General features: G+C 32.4%; 9 protein-coding genes and 1 long non-coding RNA gene across 11 annotated transcripts; 6 read left to right on the top strand and 4 right to left on the bottom strand.

The window, feature by feature from the left end:
* Positions 1–499: 499 nt before the first annotated feature.
* nesd (SHC binding and spindle associated nessun dorma) lies at positions 500–2,937 on the top strand. The gene is made up of 3 exons (XM_015940113.3): positions 500–651; positions 779–1,698; positions 1,758–2,937. The coding sequence occupies exons 1-3, from the start codon at positions 582–584 to the stop codon at positions 2,241–2,243; spliced, it is 1,476 nt and encodes a 491-aa protein (XP_015795599.2). The 5' UTR covers positions 500–581; the 3' UTR covers positions 2,244–2,937.
* Positions 2,309–5,128, bottom strand: LOC149094665 (uncharacterized). The gene has a single exon (XM_089266570.1). It carries the CDS (start codon positions 4,990–4,992, stop codon positions 3,121–3,123), a length of 1,872 nt encoding a protein of 623 aa, XP_089122696.1. The 5' UTR covers positions 4,993–5,128; the 3' UTR covers positions 2,309–3,120.
* An 859-nt stretch (positions 5,129–5,987) lies between these two features.
* Ifrd1 (Interferon-related developmental regulator 1) lies at positions 5,988–8,689 on the top strand. Its single transcript, XM_015940117.3, has 3 exons — positions 5,988–6,422; positions 6,536–7,421; positions 7,904–8,689. The coding sequence occupies exons 1-3, from the start codon at positions 6,166–6,168 to the stop codon at positions 7,985–7,987; spliced, it is 1,227 nt and encodes a 408-aa protein (XP_015795603.2). The 5' UTR covers positions 5,988–6,165; the 3' UTR covers positions 7,988–8,689.
* LOC107371974 (clotting factor G beta subunit-like) lies at positions 8,122–10,600 on the bottom strand. Its single transcript, XM_015940124.3, has 2 exons — positions 10,464–10,600; positions 8,122–10,326 (listed from the first exon to the last, which is right to left on the bottom strand). Exons 1-2 carry the CDS (start codon positions 10,534–10,536, stop codon positions 9,551–9,553), a joined length of 849 nt encoding a protein of 282 aa, XP_015795610.2. The 5' UTR covers positions 10,537–10,600; the 3' UTR covers positions 8,122–9,550.
* Positions 10,601–10,767: 167 nt separating this feature from the next.
* LOC107371966 (uncharacterized) lies at positions 10,768–13,768 on the top strand. 2 transcript variants are annotated; one of them, XM_089266623.1, is made up of 4 exons: positions 10,768–11,432; positions 11,508–11,971; positions 12,086–12,377; positions 12,448–13,768. In XM_089266623.1, the coding sequence occupies exons 3-4, from the start codon at positions 12,218–12,220 to the stop codon at positions 13,527–13,529; spliced, it is 1,242 nt and encodes a 413-aa protein (XP_089122749.1). In that variant the 5' UTR covers positions 10,768–11,432; positions 11,508–11,971; positions 12,086–12,217; the 3' UTR covers positions 13,530–13,768. The 2 variants fall into 2 exon arrangements, with proteins under 2 accessions (XP_089122749.1, XP_089122738.1); XM_089266612.1 differs by having other exon boundaries at positions 11,090–12,377.
* A 51-nt stretch (positions 13,769–13,819) lies between these two features.
* On the top strand, positions 13,820–14,968 carry LOC107371975 (methylthioribulose-1-phosphate dehydratase). The gene has a single exon (XM_015940125.3). The coding sequence runs from the start codon at positions 14,159–14,161 to the stop codon at positions 14,837–14,839; it is 681 nt and encodes a 226-aa protein (XP_015795611.1). The 5' UTR covers positions 13,820–14,158; the 3' UTR covers positions 14,840–14,968.
* A 104-nt stretch (positions 14,969–15,072) lies between these two features.
* Positions 15,073–16,271, bottom strand: mRpL43 (mitochondrial ribosomal protein L43). The gene is made up of 2 exons (XM_015940126.2): positions 16,030–16,271; positions 15,073–15,926 (listed from the first exon to the last, which is right to left on the bottom strand). Exons 1-2 carry the CDS (start codon positions 16,155–16,157, stop codon positions 15,440–15,442), a joined length of 615 nt encoding a protein of 204 aa, XP_015795612.2. The 5' UTR covers positions 16,158–16,271; the 3' UTR covers positions 15,073–15,439.
* A 726-nt stretch (positions 16,272–16,997) lies between these two features.
* On the bottom strand, positions 16,998–20,472 carry LOC112538543 (uncharacterized). Its single transcript, XR_016198153.1, has 6 exons — positions 20,374–20,472; positions 19,987–20,262; positions 19,610–19,915; positions 18,810–19,469; positions 18,589–18,750; positions 16,998–18,517 (listed from the first exon to the last, which is right to left on the bottom strand). It is a non-coding gene; the product is annotated as an uncharacterized LOC112538543 (long non-coding RNA).
* LOC112538542 (uncharacterized) lies at positions 17,206–17,764 on the top strand. The gene is made up of 2 exons (XM_025160205.2): positions 17,206–17,387; positions 17,470–17,764. The coding sequence occupies exons 1-2, from the start codon at positions 17,206–17,208 to the stop codon at positions 17,762–17,764; spliced, it is 477 nt and encodes a 158-aa protein (XP_025015973.2).
* On the top strand, positions 18,167–20,050 carry LOC107371972 (protein trapped in endoderm-1-like). Its single transcript, XM_025160204.2, has 3 exons — positions 18,167–18,492; positions 18,867–19,283; positions 19,600–20,050. Exons 1-3 carry the CDS (start codon positions 18,167–18,169, stop codon positions 19,775–19,777), a joined length of 921 nt encoding a protein of 306 aa, XP_025015972.2. The 3' UTR covers positions 19,778–20,050.
* Positions 20,473–21,138: the final 666 nt, after the last annotated feature.

Here is a 21,138-nt window from a genome sequence, read left to right as displayed (position 1 = left end):
ATGTTTTTTTCAGAGCTTAATCTTCGCCTTGCTCAGACTAACAGAACAGATGATTCTGAGTGGCGCTAAAATCATAGCATCATGTAAACTTTAAGAGATCAGCAATTATTTTTAAAAAGTGGAATCAATTACAATGACTAAATTCACAATAAATTTACCAATTAATTTTTCATTTTTAAAAGAGGACTTTTATAAAAAAAATCATATGATCTTCATTGAACGCTAACCTATCCTACAATATTATATTTATGGTTAAAAAAATAATGGATTGGCAAGATTTTAAATCGGCTTAAGTTTCAATTAACTAAAATGTTATGGAAAAATTAAATGTTTCAAATAATTTATTAATTCTTCGAGTTAGTTATGATAAATAACAGTTGTTTAAATCAAACAAAGTGTGTGATTTTTGATTGGCTGAGCAAGCATGTCATGTGCTTCTTTGTCGCCAATCAGAACATGTTAATCTCTTGGAAGGCTAGCGCTTGGTTTGAATATTTTGCGCCTAAAAAGTTGTTTTCTAGATTTTACTGTTCTTAGCTACGTACATCTCTGCCAATTTTAATTACCAAACGATATTCAAAATGATGAGAAAACGTACATCTTTTACACCACAAACATTGTGTTATCCTCCAATCTACAAAATTAAACTAGGTAAGTCCATATTTAATACTTCTGCAAAAACATGTTAACGCCTTGAATATTGTTGCACATATTTTTCATTGTCTTATATGAGGTTCCTTTCTTTTACTATTTAATGATCTTTCCTTCTTTTTTATAGTTAAGTTATCTGAACTTGAGAATCTTTTCGCTAATGATATATTGGGTTCAGCTCCAACTGGCAAAGTGCATGAATGCATGATAAGATATGTCACTTCATTCATTGAACCAAGAGATTGGCGGGCTATTTGGCGAACATCTAAAATTGGTATCAACTCGACTGGGATCGTTTGTGACTTTATAGTTGAAGTTTTGGATGTTGCTCACAATGCTTTGGAAGCTTCTGTATCGATTGACAAACTACTCTATCCATCATTGGCAGGGGGTGACTGTAACGAGGAGGAAAGAGTTGAAATTGAAAAGCTTATGAAGCAGAAAATTGTCAATGTACCTTTGACCGAGCTCTACGTTATCAATGAAAATGATGATGAATATTCCGTAACTGCAGTTGTTATTGAACATGTTAGATTCTTCTATCGCCATATTTGGAGACCATGGGATGATATTATAACTCGACCTTCCGTTGAGTCGTTTGCTGAAAATTTCTTATCCGAAAGATTGAGATTATACTTTGAGATCAGTTGTGGCTCTATTAATCAACCTATTGTTGATAGGATTAACTATTTACTCGAGGAAGGTGCACGGTTAAAGGCTCGTTTCGAAGAAGTTAATACAAGAATGGAAGCTGTCAACCAAGGCTTGGAAGGTGGTGATTGGGGAACCAACGAAGAAATTGCTATAAATGACTTTGATTTATATGAATCTTTACGTCTTCAAATGAAATTGGAAGATTTCGATTTGGAGATGACACGGCTGGAAGATCCTCTTCTTCGAAGAATTGTTATGGTTGTAGATGCTCCTACAGAATCAAATGATCAAGAAAAAATCCATGTTGTTGCAGTAAAATATAATTTGACGGTACTTGAGAAGATAATGTCTTTTTTGAAAGCGAATCCAAGAATAGCAAGCAACAATCTCGAAGTAAGTTTGAAATATTTCATATGTACATGCAGATCAAAACTAATCGATTCTCTTTTTAGTCTCCTCATAGAAACGCCTCTCCTTTGGTTTTCCACCAAGATTTGCCTTCTGCATTTGCTTCGACAAAATCTGGAGATAAAGTTCTAATCATGCCAGGAAATTATGCCTGCGTTACGACACTTTGGATCACTAAAGATATTAGCATTTTGGGTGTTTCAGCAAAAAAGGAAGATGTAGTTCTTGAATCGAATGACCCGACTGGTGAGATATTCCTACACTGTGCTTCCGATGAGGTTTATATCTCCAATATTACTCTTCGTACGACTGATCCATCTCATGGTATCCTTCAAGTTCATTTCGGCCAGACTCACCTTAAAGACTGTATTCTTGACGGTGGTCAGTGTCGAACAACCTTATCTGGTCAACTTTATCTCACAGAATGCAACATACCGCATCCCTTCACTTTGAACGAATCTGAAAGTTCAATCAAAATCACATCATCCAATCTCAGCGATTCATTGGTGTGTTCAAGTCATTCATCTTAAAAAGTTTTTATGAATTTTAAATTGCGTATGTTTTAAAGAATTGCAAATGTAGCTTTTAAAGGATGTTACAATGTTAAATGACTATATTAAGTCTAGTTTATTTCACTCAATCGTTTAAATCATATTTCATTATTAAAAATGATTACAATATTATTGAACAAATGAGAATACAAGCTTTCAACTGTTAGTCCTGTTTGATCAAAGCTTTATTGATACAAATTTCGTCACTTTTTCATGAAAAACTAAGAATAGAATGAAACTTTCCAATTTATTACATCATTTTATAAATTCATATCTGATCGGCATCATTTATTTATTTCAATCACCTTCTGTAAGTGAACCGTATTTAACATTTCTATTTACATTGATTAGATGTTATCTAAAATTAGTGGATTTTCAATTTACCCTTTAATTGTTGTATTTCTTGCTTCCGATTACCCCTTCGATCATCGAGATGATTACCAAAAATAAATATTTCAATATTTACAAGCAACTAGTGATGAAATTTGTTTAAATATTGCGTTTTTCAAATTTCTTAACGGTGGCTTAAACTACATCCTGATATGTCCTGATTAAAAAATTATGACTGTAATACATTGTGATATTTTTCACCTAACATTGCATCGATTGGTGTATGCCTAATATTCAAGACTTACATGCTAGCCATATTGATTAAATCTTTTCATTATCAATATCAATCTTTATTCTTGAATTCTTTATCTAATTCCTACAATATTTGGTCATCAATTGATATCAATCGAATTTTATACATTAACGAATGCAATATTCTGCCTTTTCGAGTTTCTATTGTAATTTTTCTTTTTAATCGTCAATATTTTGCGTTATATGCTTAAATCATTGAAGCTGCTCTAGATTACTAAATGTTACGAGATTTAGGCTTAACTCTTCGTTTTTTGTGCTTGATTTTTGTTTTCACGTAACATAATAACCTGTACAGTCTAATTGTATTCTTCTTCAACTGATCATAAAAGGTGAGGACAGTTATCCCTAACCAAAAACCGAGTAAACTGCAAAAATTGGAAAAGTATTGTTCAAATTCTAGCTGATACTTTTGTTTATAAAAAACATCAGGCTTCAACTTTCTGGTAACATGAATCTCAATTAAACCTGATTGATTAATGGACCCGCTTATTTTTAAAACTTCTTCAGGAGAAATATCAGAAGTAGTTACGCTATAATCAAACGCTTCCTCGATACAAGCAGAAGTACATCTAGATCTACAAGCTTTAGGATCAAGACCTTGAAGCATTCGTTTACAAGAGCGCAAAAAACTACCATCCAATTGAGGACAAATCCTAGCCGATAAAGGGACTGTTTCTAATCGTAATGGTGGTTTAAACATTAGACATCGACAGTATAGATAAGTGTGCTCGGTTGAGCATCTATTGACACAATCTATCTGTGATTGTGGATATAGTATTGAAGACTGATATTCTCGACAATAAAGCGGAGGTAATCGCTCGGAAACAGTTCTCCAGTAAAAGACATTATATTTCTTGTTGGACTCCAAGGCAAAGCCATTTGATTTAGCCATAATTTCATTTGAAGAGTGGATGTAGAGAAGACTGGGCAGGGAAACGTCATAATTATCATCAAAGTCAACATTTAGTCTTAAAACAACAGAAATTTGTGCTGTAGCAGCTGATCCATCTTCGTCAAATGAAATAACATCATCAATTGATTCTATCTGTTTGTTTGTGACACCAAAATAAGTAAAACACTTTTCATTTGACGTGAAAGTCACTGTTGGCCTGGAAAAATTTCTACACGGTAACCTGATCTCAGCATCAGATGAATTAAGAACTGATAGGTAACACGAGTCAACAAATTTGTTTTCTTGGACAGACAATTCATCGTAAGTTGACAAATTGACGGTCACTCGACTTAAATAGCTAGATTGTAGGTAACGGCGCAAATATTCAATTTTTTTCGCCTGCTTTTCCTTTGTTTTCATTTTTTCGTCTGAATCAAAACGACTTAAAACTCGACGAACCTCCGGTCTGTCAGAAAACATCTTTTCCAGATTACTGGGCATTATTTGCATGGGTGTACAAATGGTTATTGAAGGGACAATCACTTTATCATTTTGTTCAACAATAACATCAACAATTGTTGGATAGCGAAAGTATGTTTCAGACAACTCCAGAGTTTGGTAAACCAATCCAATGACACTTAAAATTAATAAAACAGTTTTTAAACGGAAAACAAATTTAAAAATTAACTGTAATCTGTTGTGGTTTTCATGTTCAAAAATTGAAAGATCAAGGGAATCATCATCATGGTGATCACTTAGAGACCAGCGTACTTTAGATGAGCCACTTTTGAGCCGCTGAGGTTTTAATGTTTGTATTGTTTTCGGCTGATCTGGCTGTTTAATTGGTTCTTGGGTCGTTTTGTCATCCTTCTTTTCCTCTTTTTTAACATCTTTCTTCTCGTCTTCAGCTCCTTTGGTTCCTGGTAATTTTAAATTTTCCTGTTTATCAATATAAATTGGATCCTTATAGTTGAGTGGTTCAATTGGCGATGATGGCTGTAGATAACCGTTTCCTGGTGGATTCAAAATATTTTCCCAATTCACTTTGTATTCATTGTTTAATGTGTTGTAAAGGTGAAACTTATTGGTGTCTGTTGGTTTTATGAACTGATTTGATTTCTGTTGGAAGTGATTTAAAATATCAAACTCGTTTGACTCGAATTCCAGAAGTTTTTCATTAAATCGTGATAACATTTTGATTAAATATGACTATCGATGTTTTTACATGGCCTTTGGATATAATCTGGTGTAGTGAAGTTACTTTGGTTCAAAATATGATTACAATCGAGCATTTATTATTCGGACTTGTACAATAATTTTCAAGTTACATTATCGGGATTATTGTAATCAATTTTTGTACACCTGTAATTAGAATGGTCATCACGAAAGCTAACAAAAATAGCCTCGTTCGATCTTATTAAACAAATGTTGCTTCTTTGTCGTTTTTGTTATCAAAAAATTCAGCTTTTCTCCCTCCAAACCTCAAACATTATTATATCTCAAATCAATTTCAAACACAATAGATATAATTGTAGGCTATCAAATAATGGCAAATTTCAATGTGTTAATGAAAGTTCATTCATGGGCAATTGGTTCAGAAGAGATCAATTTGCGTTTTATATCTCACAATTGTCAGTCTTATACAGTCTTATTGTAAGATATTGATATTTCAATAAGTCGAAGTTCATTTTTGTCAGCCAAACTGTATTTAGAGAAGTCATTGAAATATGTATGACTTAAAAATAATAAGATGATTAATGGTTTAAAAGAAAATCTAATGAAAATTTATTTTCTGTTCAATAAATGTTAAATTGGACTGCAATTCCAGTTGACACAATAATAAGACAAAAATAAGAATTTTCAAAGACAAGGAACTGTTTAAACTGACTAGAATACTTTAATTCTTGGTCATTTGATTGAATGGTAACATTTCATAAAAAATAATAATCCGATTACAGATATTCAAATCATCAAATTAATGCTTGAAAAATTGGTCAATCGATTCAATTCATGCTTCGATTACCGAAAAGGCTGAAATTTGCATGCATTAATCACACTAATAGATGGCAGCACTCAAATAGTGATGTCAAAACAGATTTCATTTTTTGATCACATTTTCATCTCATGGTCGTAATCTTCATCTACATTTTAATATAAATGAAAAATTATAATCAATTGTGCTCATTTGTTATTTATTTTAATATAGCTAACTATTAATTGAAGTTTTGATTCTCTCTACTCACTTGATTTGTTGAAAACAAGAGAGCGAAATTATTAGTAATCTTATTAATTTCAAATATTTATATTGAAATATTTTTTTTCTGTGCATCCTTCCTTACTTGATTTTGTTTATAAACCAATTTCATCATGGCTCCAAGTACAGATTCTAAAGATGAGTGTTGTTCTTTATACTCTATGTCATCTTCTCGTTTTGAAGAAGATGAAGAAGGTATTGGTTACGATGGTACTAACGAGGAACCTGAGACAGAGGATGATTTTAAAGATAAATTGGTGGCTGCAATGGACGCAACCTATTTGAAAGCTGCCAAGGCTCGTGTAACTGCTCTTGCTGCTATACGTAAGGCCTTTGTATCTCGATACGCCCTTGAATTCGTTTCAGAAAGGTAAGATTTTTTACTCTCTGTGAAACTTGTTTGATTATGCATTTAAACTATCAATATTTATGCTTATATTTTTTATATTCGTTTATTAACTTAAATCTTTAATTCTTATTTAGACGATCAACCATTTGTGATATAGTCGAAAGATGCATCAAAAAAGGTAAAGGAGAAGAACAAGGTTCTGCCGCCCTTTTAGCGGCCATCGTTTGTGTATCCTTGGGATCTGGCGATGATACTGATGCTATTTTCAATGAGTTAAAATCTACTATGATGACCATTCTAATGGACAAGAGCGTTGGAGCTAGTGTTAGATCTCATATTGCCACCTCTTTAGGTCTTTGTTGTTTCATCGCTGGATCTGGTTCTGAAAGCTGTGACGAGATTCTTGAATCTCTCCACACATTATTCAGTGCATCATACTTCAAAGGTAACGGTGTAGCTCCCAATCTTGGCCCAGAAACAACAGCGCTTCATGCAGCTGCTCTTTATGCTTGGAGTCTTCTGTGCACCATTCAACCAGCCAGTTACGTTTCTCGATTCGCTGATAAATACTTATCTAAATTGATAGAGCTATTAGATAGTAGTGATGTTGAACTAAGAATAGCAGCTGGTGAAACAATCGCTGTCATCTTTGAGATTTGCCGTGAAGCTCGGATGGATATATCACCTAGCGCTGTTCTAACTGACAAACTACGACAATTAGCCACTGATAGTCAAAAGTTTAGAGCTAAGAAAGATAGAAAGAAGCAACGTTCAAGCTTTCGAGATGTTCTCAAGTTCATTGAAGATGACGAATTACCTTCAGAGACTGTTAAATTTGGTCGCGAAAGATTATTTATTGACTCTTGGTGTCGTAGAAGACAGTACGATGCCTTCTGTCATGTTCTTGGATCTGGAATGAATCTTCATCTCAAAGAAAACGATCTTTTACGAGATGTTTTTGAATTAGGACCTCCTTTACCAATAGATGAACCAGTTCAAAAAATCAGTAAATTTCAAAGGGTAAGTTCTCTATCATGTTGTTTTTCAATAGCTGAGCATGTGTCGTGTTTACTTATCGAAGTCAGTCATCAAACCAGTTTTTAATTTCGTTTTTTAGTTCAGTTAACTTGAACATAATTATACAGTTATTATGATTGCAGTGAAAAACAAAGCAGTGTATTATAAAGCAGAAATTGCTTTTCCCGATTCAATCACTTTTAAGCTCTAAAAATCTAAAAGCTACAATTCAAGTTCTATTTATTAGAATTGCAATAAGCTCGTCAGAATGCTCTATATGTTTAGTTATGATTTTTTCCGCTATTTCATCATTTTCCCTTTCATCATCACTATCGTTAAGAAAACCTCTTGAATTTTTTCTGCCGATTTCGTTTTATTCCTTAACTATGGATCTTTGTCGATTTTTGTTTTTAACATGAGTGATTTCACTGTTGGACTATTCAATTGATTAAAATGTTTTTCTTTTTCTTTCTATCAATCTCAAGAAAATGGAAAACATAGCTTCATTTAAAGCACGAACCAAATCACGAGGAAAACAGCGGGATAAAAAAGTTGATGTACTTTGGTAGTAATTTAGCGTGAATACGAATTTTATTAAAGTGCCAATTTGAACTGCCATAAAATGGAAGCTGTACAATAATTATATTTTCAGGAGTTAAATCGAGATGTCTATTAAATTAAGAGTTTAATTTTTCGATGCTGCTCTCGTGATCTCAACGAATCAAGAAATGGATCATCAATAAAAGCCAAGACATCTTTTCGAAAGCGAAATCAATTAGAGACTCAATTTAGACTTGAAATTGATGTGCTTGCTGTTTTTGACTTACATCAAAGAGAAAATTTTTGAGAAAAATTTTTGTCCTGAGTTGAAACTTATTTTTTCCTAAACTGAATCTTCAAGTTTTAACCATGATATTTTTTTACTCAAAGCTTGAAAAAAATTTTGAGCCTACAACTTTGTTGTGCATTTTCTGGCCTCTTTAGGTATTTATTTTTTTTTTATTTGTATTGTGTGACAGTTTCAAATTGTTTTCGCTGATTATATTTGGTCATGTGTAATTAATCTATATTACACATCTGAAATGAAAAGCCACGAGACAAATCCTTTGAAAGTAACATCATCATTCACTAGAATCAATGTTTTCATCTCTTTCTGTCTCTATTGTAATTTTCGTTTATTTGCTTTGTCACTTATTGATATCTCTTTGATTTTCTTATCGGTTGCGTTTTCTGGTTTAAAAATATAATAAATGAAAAAATAAACTATTCAACTTTGTTCATTTCATTTCAGTTCTTTTCAATTCAAAGTTGATATTTAACCGAGTGTTTAATTTTCTGTTTAAATCATGCTCTTTAATGTTTACATTTGATCACGTTTTATTAAGTTAGCTGAGTAATTCATGATGTAAAGTTTCCATAAGAACTTAAATCACATCGGTTTCTTCCCATCAAGTTCAAGGTGACATTAATAAACTCGGAGCAAAGCCAAATTTAACATGATTAATACTGTTAATCATGCAACACAGAAGTAACCAGAGTCGACATAACATTAGAAGCAACATTTCATCAGCTAATCAGCGTTATATCAGCGTTTAATTGAACACTTTTCTTGATTGGTTTCTGGTTCACCAGGAAAAAAACCTGCTTCAACCTTCAATGAAAGGTTTCTATTGTTGATTAAGTAATTGTTTGACGTATCCAGAATCTTCCAACCTATTGAATCAGATTCTAAAATCAACCTTGAATTGGTTATCAATCTTTTGAAGTTGTAAACATTCATTGATAACCCTGAAAGTAAAACGAAATAAAAAGACATGTTTAAATGACAATAAAATCAGTGAAAACTGTATCATCTGAATAGCAACAGATTATTGACAACATTTCCTCTATCATGAACAAGAAAACAAACAAACATAATAGAGTAACATTTAAGTTATTCACATCACGATCTAATCAATCATTAAACTGTTTTCCTTCAACATTGACAATCTAAATACATCAAATTTAGATGATGAGAATGCATAAAGGAAACTATTGAGTAGCCAATACAATTAATAAATAATTATTGGTCGTTTACATAAAATATATAACAATCAGATCTTGCCTCACATTTCTGATGCAATATTTGATTGTCAACCGGAGGACTTGTTGTGAAATGCTTGATTGTTACAATAAAGAGCTTCTCTCGAGTTTTGATAGATCCACATTCCGTACGAAGATACTCTGGTGTAAACTCCTGGATAGCTTTTATGGCCACATTCAACGCCCCACGAAACCAAACCAACAATGTAAACTCTTCCTCTAATTTTGCTCATCAAAGGTCCACCCGAATCTCCTGAACAAGAATCATACGTGGAATCACCAGCACAGATGTGATCAATTGTTATCCTTGAATCAGTAAGAAGCTTTTGGCAAACATTCAATGGCCTTTCTCTAACAATTACTTCCATTAATCGAGTTGATGTTTCTTTACCTTCACCCAATGAACCCCAACCAATTACCTTAAATGAACCAAAGCTTCGTTTCATGTTTCTTGGAGGTAAACACACTGGTCCAATGTTATTTGTAAAGGTAACATTCCTGTTCAACCGTATCAAAGCAATGTCATACCTTTGATGAGAAGAATTGGGTTCATACTTTTCATGGACAATAATCTTATCAGCTGTGTATATTGAAGCATTTTGTAATTTGGTTAAATCATGAGCTCCTAGGATAATGCGTACATTTGCTGGATCAACGTCGGTAAAACAGTGGCCAGCGGTTAAGATATATCGATTGTTTATTAGTGTTCCACCACAGAAGACATTCTGTAAATTACGATCAGAAATTCCAGCCATCCATCGGTTATTATTGGGAGTAGCTTCAGTTCCATTGACGATCTTTGAGTCAACACTTTCAATCCCACAATCTAAAAAAGTACACAGAGGAAAACACAAAGATTAATTGTTGCAAAGACGATAAGTGAATCGTATTTATTTTCAGCTTATTAACCTAAAAGATTAAGAAGTAGAGACATTTATCAATAAGAGTTATTATTGTACTTACCACAGTTCAATTTTTCATAGCTCAGAGATGAATACACTTTAGTGAATAAAAGTATCAAAGTTATTGCCAACATGGTACAAAAAATGAAACTTATCAAGAGCCAATTTATAAATCTAATGTAACATTGAAACTGGTTGAGTAGTTATTTAACAATTATTGGAGGCCAAGCTTTCATGATATTGTGAAATTATGTTGGCTTTAATTAAAACAGTTCTGAGAGCTTAATTAATTTGCAGACTGATAAATCAGTTGACTCGTTATGGCTGATTATCAGTAAATTGTTTGTAAAATACATTAACATTAAATAACTGTTTCTACTTTTAGCGTGAAAGTTTCTTCAATGAATAACTTTACAAGCAAAATGAACTAAAAGTTGCTTTTTAAAGCCTACTTGCATAAAGATTTTTAATTGTCTCATTGGATTTGGTAACAATATGATAACCATTTTTATCAAACTTAAAATTCAACCAACTATTAATATGCCATTAGAATGTATAAATCTTATTCAAAGTCATCTGTGATGAATTAATTTATACTCAATGGACTTAACACGTTACCTCTATCATGCGACTGCCCTAATCAAATTACCTTTCAGTTTGCGCTTTTAATTTCTTTCTTTCAAACAGTTAATTTAATATTAGATTACATCTCATCCTAAGAGCTGAATGCCGATTGTAGTCAAAACCTAGGATTGTGACAAAAGATAAAGACGACAAGTTTGGCAAAGAAACGAGTTACACTCTGGACCAATCCTCTCTTCGATTATCACTAATCACTAATTGGGATAATTGATGTTATATTAAATCGATCAAGTTTACACACCAATTGGAAAAGTATTTACAATTTAAATGGTAGCCTTGATCAGGATCAAGTCAGGGTAAACAAGTGGAAAACCCTTTTGTGTTTTCAGGTTTTATATGAAAGCCAACTGAATCTACCTTCGATGGGATAAAATTTGGAATGATTTGTGTAAGATGTTTCGATAATAATTTACGGTTCAACTGTTCTCATATTGTTTCATTGAAATGGTTAATATTTCTCTAGAGAAATATCTGACAAATAATCACCACTCGGTCAATATGGTGAACCTGGTTGATACTCTTCAATCCCTTCTGATGACCATGTTAATAATAATGATTGTAATGAAGGTAATAATAATAATGGTGATAGTGAAGCTATTCATTGTGAATATTATATTCTGGAAATGGAAAGACAAGAAGCAAGAAGAAAAAATGAATTAAGCCTAATAACATGTAGTGTTTCCTTCTCACTGCTGTTTCCAGTTAATGGAAGGTGGAGTCTCGTTTTGTTTTGAAACTGATCGTATTATTTCCAAGGGGATTGATGAAAATCCAATTGCTACGAAGAAGCGTGTTGCTAGACTATTAAAGATGATTAACTTGTGAGAAGGTAATCATCAAACAAAGAGAGAGTCAACAGAACCAGAAAACGAATTCACCTATTTCTTGGTTCACCTTAGCCTTTCTCTTCATCTTATCACTTGTCTGGTCAGTTTCTTATTAGAAAATACTTGTCGCTAGTTCATTTGCTCAATTAACCAGCCAACCTAACCATTTTGAACTTAATTCAGTTGATTTTGCATCTCTCAAACTCATCCTTAGGTGTTAAATACTACAACTATTTCTTGGCTCTCCTTTGAAGGCGATGAATAGTGGACTTGATTGTTGGTTAGCCTTTTCATCATCATTCTCATCATTTTCACACTTTTGTAACATTTTAATTGATCCAATATCATGGGCTGTCGTTTAAGTAAATCTTACCTAACAATCATTGAATCTTCCCAAAACAACGTAATGAACACTCAAACTATTGAATTGATTAAAGACGCTCATGAGTTGCTCTATTTTCTCAGGGATGATAATCATTCCGATTACAAATGTATCTTCGTTTTTGGTAAGTAACAATATTCAATGTACCAATTGAGTTATTAATTTTAGCTTTTTTCATTTCTCTATCTTTTAAGGTGGTTATGGTTCCAACAAAGGTGAATTTATATTTGATTTACTCAACGATGATTTAAAGCGAGGAGAAAGAGTTAAAGATCAATTTGGTTGGCATTATGTTTACCTGGATGTCGAGGAGTTGATCATTAAAAATATTAAAACTCGCGTCAGACAATTGACAGGATCTCTGGACCAGGAGAACGAGGAAAGGGAAGAGATGAAACAAAATGCTGATGAAAACACTGAAAGTGATACAAAGCAAATAGTCGAAGATGTTGACAGTGAGAAAAAAGACGATCAAGAGGAACCACCTTCAGTCCAGACTGAGGTTGAAAGTATCAATGATACATCCATGTCATTAATTGATTTACCAGAAGAGGTTAATAACAATCCTTCAAGGAAATCATCGAAAGAGTTATTAGCTGAAGCTGATGATGGTCGTTGGGAAGATACTGGATTCTTGAAGAAATATTTCAGTGAATTAGCAAATGTGATTACCAACAATTGGGTTCGACAGTTGATTGAGAAGGAAATTGTTTGTTTTGATGTTAACGATTCAAAATCAAAATACATCATCAACTTGGTGCCCAATCGGATAAACCTATTCCGTGATTGCCTTTACCTGAAACAAGGACCAAATTTTGTTAACTTTGATTACGAGTATGTTGCTGTTAACCTAATCAGAGCTGATCAAACACGAAAAGATTTGGATCTTATTCTTGATTTTCACAGTTACGAGGATATAAGTGACTACTTTGTTGAATATTTTAGATCAATCAATAAACTGATTGAGGTTAAAATTGAAACTAAAAAGATGGAACCAAAGTTAAAAATAACTCGCCACTCAACAGCAGTTAAAATTAAAAATTGTCAACAACTAAAAGAGCTGATTAAAAATCAACCTAAAAATGAAACAATTGAGGTTGACATCAGTGAGTTTACAGATATCTTGGATCGTAAAGGTTCACTGGTTTTTTTGCTCGATAATCAAATTGATACTGGCCGAGAAATTATTGCAATTGATTCAAGTGAAACTGATGTTAAAGCAATTCGTAATTTTGTCCATTTTTATTGCCAAATAAAGGATAGTTTAGATCATTAATTGATATCAAAACTAGGTTACGGCATTAATTTTGACCTTTTATAGTCATTAAATTTATTGGATCATCCATTTCATCTTGTTTTCAGCTTTTGTTAATTTTGTTTTCAATCATTGTAAATTGTTATGACCAAAATAAATTGCATAGAATCTGAAACTTACTAAATTTATCTGTGATGGATTGATCTTTGAGTAATAATCATTGGACATAATTTATTTCATAATAAAACGTTTGATTAATATGCATGATTGGTGTTCATTTGAGTATGATTTACACAATTCATTTTGTAACAGCAATCAAATTAAGTAGTCACTTTTAATGTTCGTTCGTATTAATGTGCAATTAGTATCTGTTGAGCAAATTAATCTGATATTTGAATATCTTTATCGTTAAGTGTTATTATTAATTAACAATTAAACCATCTGATTGGGAAAATAAATTATCAATATTACCGCCAAACTAACAATTAGATTGTCACATTGTATCATGTGAATAACCAATGGCTGTATCTCTTAGAGAGAGTGAGCGAAGACTTTGCTCTTTATTAGTAACTATATAAATCTTTCTGTGATTTAATAAATTGAATTATTTTTCCAGTTTTGCTCCGTTTTTCAACATTTGTGAATAAATCATGGATTTAACAAAAGCCACTATTAGCTCCAAAGAGGCTCCAATCGAAACTGACCCAAAGAGATTAATTCCTTACCTATGTAATAATTTCTATCGCCTTGGCTGGGTCTCTGGTACCGGTGGAGGTATGAGTATCAAAATAAGCAATAAGATTTACATTGCTCCATCAGGTGTTCAAAAGGAAATGATGCGACCAGAGGATATATTTGTGATTGACGCTGTAGGTGAAATTATTGAAAAGCCGCTAAACTGTAATTTGTCAATGAGTGAGTGTACACCATTATTTCTTAACGCTTATCGAATGCGAAATGCCGGAGCCGTTATACATTCTCATTCAATTAACTCCAATCTGGTTACTGTGATAACACCTGGAACGGAGTTCAGAATCACCAGACAAGAAATGATTAAAGGGATAAGAAAAGGATCCGCCTTAGTGTCTCATAGAAACGATGAAACCTTAATCGTACCTATAATTGAAAATACTTGCTATGAGCGTGAGTTAACTGAAAAGATGGCTGATGCAATTAGGAAATATCCTGATACAAATGCAGTTCTTGTTCGGAGACATGGTGTCTATGTTTGGGGCCCGTCTTGGCAAGGAGCGAAAACTATGGCTGAATGCTATGAATATTTGTTTGAAATCGCCGTAGAAATGAGAAAGTTAAATATGCGTTATGATTAAATGATTTTATCTCACTTCACCTTTTTATGTCTTAATCTGATCCAGCAATAGCGTATACAAATCACTATGACCTATGTCCTGTCATCTATGTGTACATGTTTTTCAATAAACGAAAATTTTATTTTAGGATATCAGATTTTATTTTTTTTTAAATGATAAATAAAAAGAAATCTTCAATCCAAAATTCTAAGACGTTGTGGATGAAAAATTTAAATGAACATTTGATAATCAAATTAGACATAAATTGAATTTATTTAACAAGTCATCAGAAAATTGCAAGGCAAAATAGAAGTTTCGAGCATCAGTTGGCGAAAAAATTCCCAAATTCCTTCAGCAATGATTGTGGGTTGGATTTTAGTTCAATTGTTGACAAAAGCTGAGTGAGGAAATGACGGATATGAAATTGAGATGCTTCGATAGCTACAACGACAATGACATAGCTACGTTGACTAGCCTCAAGCCCTTTAATATCAAATTGATAAAAAATGAATTCCAAACAATTCTTTCATCGTTCATTTGAACTAAGTGTACCCGTCCGTTCTTTTAACTACTAAGGATGAATGATTTAAAAACTGTATCAGCTTATCAGTTACTAGCTAATCATTCTTCATTTCCAAACAAAATATTTTGGAGTTTACCCTCAGCTTGCATTCGCAGCAACTGTTCAGTAGCTGATATTTTCAATGGTATATGTTTGCCTCTTTCTTCATTGGGTAACGGTGTGACATTTATTTCACTAGGTGTGTTCAAAAATGGATTCCATGCACCTTGAATAGATGGCCAAGCAGTTCTAACATCTTTAACAAATTTACGAATAGGTTCTCCAGAGCGTTTAGTATGAAAATCAACCCATAACTTAATATGTTCAGAAGACATTCCATGTAAAGCCATCCAATGATAACTTCCGTTTAGATATTCACAAACCATAACAGGAGCTTTATGTCTTCTTGGTTTAAGATAAACAACCACACCAGGGTTGGTTCGACAATAATCGACCAGTTCCGTTTCAATATAATCCCGAGTACCTTTACTACCTATTCCCCATTTGCAAAACTTCAGAGTTACTCGTTGCAATTGACAAACATACCTGAAATGAGAGAAGATTGAATGAGTAAAACATAAATTAGAACCAACAAATGCTAATCAAATTTGACAATCAAAGTTAAGTAAATTGTATAAGACGCTCTCACCTTCCAAAGCCCTGGTAAGGAGCATTTTCTATATGCCCATTCAATTGAACACTTTCGTTACCAAAGCTCCATAGGTCACAATATTTAGGATGAATATAATGATTTGGAAGCTTATACTTCCCTCTCATGGTGTAGATTATCTGAAAATGCTATTTAGACAAATTTAATAGAAATTAAGTTAGAAATTAAATCTAAAACATTTTAAAGATGCATTTTAACACACATGTTTTACTATCTTCATTACTATTGGTTACTGGTAACCGCTCACTTGGTTAGAGGATAGAGAGAAAAAGCAAATCTGGTTACTCTAACAGTTACTTTTCATGGCTAAAAATAACCGGTTACTTTTTGGTTGCAACTTGCAACCAAACGAAACAAAATTGAACCCAATTTATTGACTCATCAGAATTTTATTGAAAATATACATTTTGTTGAACGGATACAATTTTGATAGAACACCTTATTTTACGGTTACCTTGTATGTTACTTAACGCAGGAATTTTGATTATCTTATAACCATTAAGAGTCCACTTGTTGAAAGATTAAGAGTTGGTTTTAAGATCGTTACAATTTTTCATAAAGGTATGATAAAAGGGAAATATTGTCATAAGCTTTGGCAGCGAAACGTAATAAACTCAATTAACTTGAACATTTCTATAAAAATTGAGTAACAGTATTAAAGTTCGAACACATCGTCTTGATTCAAGACTATTGAGAGATATTTATTAATTTTCGAGTACCGTTTGTCTGATTTAAAAAATAAAAAATGAAAGGTTTTTCTTTTAGGTAATTGATAACTCAATTAAGGTAAATCTATCAATATTCATTTTAATGAAATTTCTAATTGGAACATAATTATTTAAATTTCCTTGTTGCCTTATTACATCCAGTCAATTTTTGCTAAGCAATTTGTTGTATTATTTAAATTGTTATTTGTCTCTCAAAACAAAATAATCTAATGTATAATATAAACTTCCTTTTGCATTTGTTTAATTTGATCGGAAGAAAAATTGTTACAAATCATCATTAACCTATCAAAGTAGTCCAATGTCCTTTAACTAATAATTACAGCTAATCAAATATACAAGATGTTCAATGGGCTATATATAAAGCCATCAAAAATGAAATGGCATAAACCCAGAACCGTTTAATCAAAGTTTAAGAGCGATTTAAAAGATGAATCGGTTACTTCTTGTCCCCAGTACTATTGTGCTTCAAACCCTTTTAGCTCATTGTTATCTTACAGTTTCACCAGAAGTTAATCATGATTCCTTAATTTACTCCAAATATCAATTGGTGTCATTAACAGTTGGACAGCTTGACAAGAGTCTCAACCCACAGGTAATGGACAGTAAATTGTAAGTATAAACTTTCCCAACATATGTAATAATAATGCTCAAATAATAATTATCAATCATTTGTAAATCATTACTCAATTAGAGGTGAGACAAGAGGTGAGATCCCATTCATTGAATATGATTTCAGAAGCGAACCACGGAGGAAGTGGAAAGATCTGCGGAGATTGAGGAAAAGCCAAAGAGGGCTGCGAGTACGAATCAATTCAAGGAGACGTGAAGACGAAAATGCTAAAAGATATGAAAATTATTATTATGATGGTCATCGAGATGAGAAACATCGTGAATATAATTCAAAACCATATGTTATAACAAGTGAGGACAATGCATCTAATGATCAGAGATCCGAAGATATGAGAAACATGGAAACTCTGAAATAATCTGTCAACCAAAATTTACTCTAGTTTCTGCGTTTCGACTTTTATCAAAGTCAGTTCAAAAGTGGTTCTGACTGCATTTTAATCATAAAATAGCCAAAATCTGAATTTTGTGTCAACCCAGATTAATTCACTGAAAAAAGCTCTTTTAACAAGTAACTCCACCATCAGTTTCCGCTTCCTTGACATCATATTTATAATTTCATCTCACTTTCATATTTTTTATCTCGATATTGCTCTCATTGTTAGTCTTCCTTGATTGAAACTTGTTAAGCAATCAGTGAAGTGTATTCCAATCGTTATTAACTTTTCCATGAATAAAGTTCATTCCATTTAACCAATAACATGTAAAATTGTGATTTTTCAAGTCAACTAACTTGACCAGTCAAGCTACACTAGTTCATAATGATTATATCCAATCAAACGGAAGCCATTGTAACCTTTTCGATTGCCTTGTTGATTGGAATTATTGGATCCATCGGTAACTTTCTGGTCATTTTGTGTTTGACCAAATATTCGGCAAGTTTGATTAAACAACCAACAACTAAACTGGTGATCAATTTAAGTACTTCGGATCTTATATTTTGCCTTTTCAATGTACCATTAACAGCGACTCCATTTCTTACTCGCAATTGGCCTTTCGGTCAATTGATTTGCCATTTATATCCATACTTTTACTATGGAAATATTGCAGTTTCTCTTCTATCAATTACTTTCATTGCAATCAACAGGTAACCAATTTTTCCCAATTCATCCCTATAAAATTAAACCAAAGAAACAGTTTGATTAATACAAAACCAAAACAACTTTCAAATATTTTATCTTACCAATCTTTTCACATTCATTTCCTGCAAATTGTGCTTTTCATATCCAAAAGAAAGCAAACGTTTAAACGGATATAAACTGAATTGCAGCTATCACTAGACATATTTCCAGTACATTAATGTTAGGATAATCATCAAATTGTTGTCTCTAGTTGCGAGTCATTCCTTGGAATAGAAGATAAAAAATTAGGTTTTGAAATCACCATGAAATTGTTTCTTTTTACAATATTCAAGATTGATTGAATCTTGTCCAACTTTGATATTTTATTTTGACTTCACAGATTGGTCATTATTATTGTCAATGCTCAGTCCAACAGTTTCTATTCCAATCGAAATCTGTGCATTATGGTGATAATTACTTGGGTATTACCATTTGCTATACTTTGTCTACCTTTGACCCATACTTGGGGATACTTTGGATATCAAGCCAGCCTTTTAACCTGTACAATCATGGGGAGTGAAGCATTGAAAGATTTCCTTTTTTTGATTAGCTTTGTAATACCCTGTTTAACGATCATCATCTGCTATGGGATCATTTGGTTTAAGGTTCGTTCTCATACTCGAAACTTAGCTGACAAGGGAATCAATCGTAGCCAGAGAGAAATGAGATTAACTAAATTAATGTTCACCATTTTCGCGGTTTTCGTCATTTGCTATGCACCTTCAGTTGTATTGCAAATAACATCAGCTCCAGTAAGGTAAGAGACCATTCCAATCATTATGAAGTATAAGTTACATTTATTTTCCTTGTTTGACATGGGAACAAATCTTTTCCTTTTTTTCGATTATTTAATTAAATCAAGCTTCACGATAATCCAAAAGGTAAACATAGTATATTTAGCATCCCTCCACGTTAAGAAGTAATACTTTGATCAGTTGGTAATCTGTTGATTCAGGAAAAAAACAAAACTATTAATATGCATTTCAAGTAGAAAATTTCTATGAGTACAAACTATATAAATCTGCTAATTTTTCATTCTATGTATTAAATCATTTTTTTGTATTTGCTTTTAGGCATCCTTACGTTTACATTTTATCTTTATGGCTGGTTTTATTCAGTGCGTCGGTGAACCCATTAATTTACTTCATCATGAACCCACAGTATCGTAATGCTTTCCATCGACTGATATCAAAATCGGTAGAACCAACAGGAATGACCTCAGAACACTCGACCAATTCGCAGAGGAAATGATGGAAATTTGGTATTGATGATTCCACATTTGCGATAACATTGTACAATCATGGTTTACTTTCATTCTTGTTTGATGGACTTAACTTCATGTCTTATTATCAAATTATGCTTTCACATTCCCATGATTTGAGGCGGCAGCTACACGAATGATTGATAAATATTAATCTGATCAAATTATAATTTGTCTGAATTGTTCTAATTGTCCTTACCTTTGTGTACTAGTATAACAACTAGTTTAATAAAACATGTCGCAAACACATTTCAACAAGTCAATTGAACCTCATCTTTTGTTATAATTTTCATACACATGGTGAAATAATTGAGTAAGGGATGTTTTTTGGTAGCGTCAAGATAATAAATTCACGAACAAAAATATTATCTGTAAATTCATCACAAAATTTACAATTGATGAGCAATCACATAAAATAAAATGTACAATGAATAATCAGATAGATAGCAACTTCCAAATCTATACCAATCGAAAACTAGAAAAACAGATTAAGAAATCAAAGTTCGATCGATAAGTCAACATAAATTACTAAATGAATAGAATTGTTAGGAGTTTAATGGTTAATCTTCGATAAGATTTAACTTACAAATTAGGAATTGAATTTAATACAATAGAAGACTTCAATCTGAACTTCAGATTCTTATGAATTTATTTTTTTAAATCGATACTTGCTCCATCTGTTAGCATTAGAAAACAGGAAAAAAACTGCAATTGAGAGACAATTGCATCTTGAGTGGCAGCAAAATTTATCCTCCTGGAAATTTAATTTAATTAATGTGTTTTTAATTAAATTTTAATCTGAATTTGTGCTTATATTGTTCGTCATACCACCCCGAAGTGTGTGCTATCTGGTGTTAAGATTCTATCGACTAAAAGTGATTAAAAGCGTGTTCATCTGGAAATCCAACTGTCCCAACACAAAATGGCCTTACCAAACCTAACTTCTCTGGTAAGTAAAAACGTTTTGAACGTTATACAAAAAAGCGTAAATGTACTCATACTCAGTTATCTAACTTCAAGTTTGTTATCTTTTTCTCATTTTAATCAAAAACAAAAACTAAAAGAACAATACCACTGTATCCGATGAGATTAAATTCGCAATTTGCCTTGACTTTGTTAAACTGAACAAAATAACCGATAGCAACAGGGACAAAATTGTTAAGAAAATTAGAAATTATCCGTTTTCTCAAATTCTTGATAAAATGCTGACTAGCAACAGTTGGTTAGATAGATCTTCTGCTGAAGATATAGCCCAATGCACAACATTTAGAGAGGAATTGAACTATGCGATAGAAGAAGACAGCTCAACAATTAATGGTACAATCTCAATTAGCCCAGGTGAACTGTCTAA

The sequence above is a fragment of the Tetranychus urticae genome, chromosome 1 (assembly GCF_039701765.1).
Source record: "Tetranychus urticae isolate SD_2017Ah chromosome 1, NJAU_TeUrti_SD_1.0, whole genome shotgun sequence".
Classification (NCBI taxonomy): domain Eukaryota; kingdom Metazoa; phylum Arthropoda; class Arachnida; order Trombidiformes; family Tetranychidae; genus Tetranychus; species Tetranychus urticae.
Note: the sequence above shows the minus strand (reverse complement) of the source record. Positions and strands in the feature narration are given on the sequence as shown.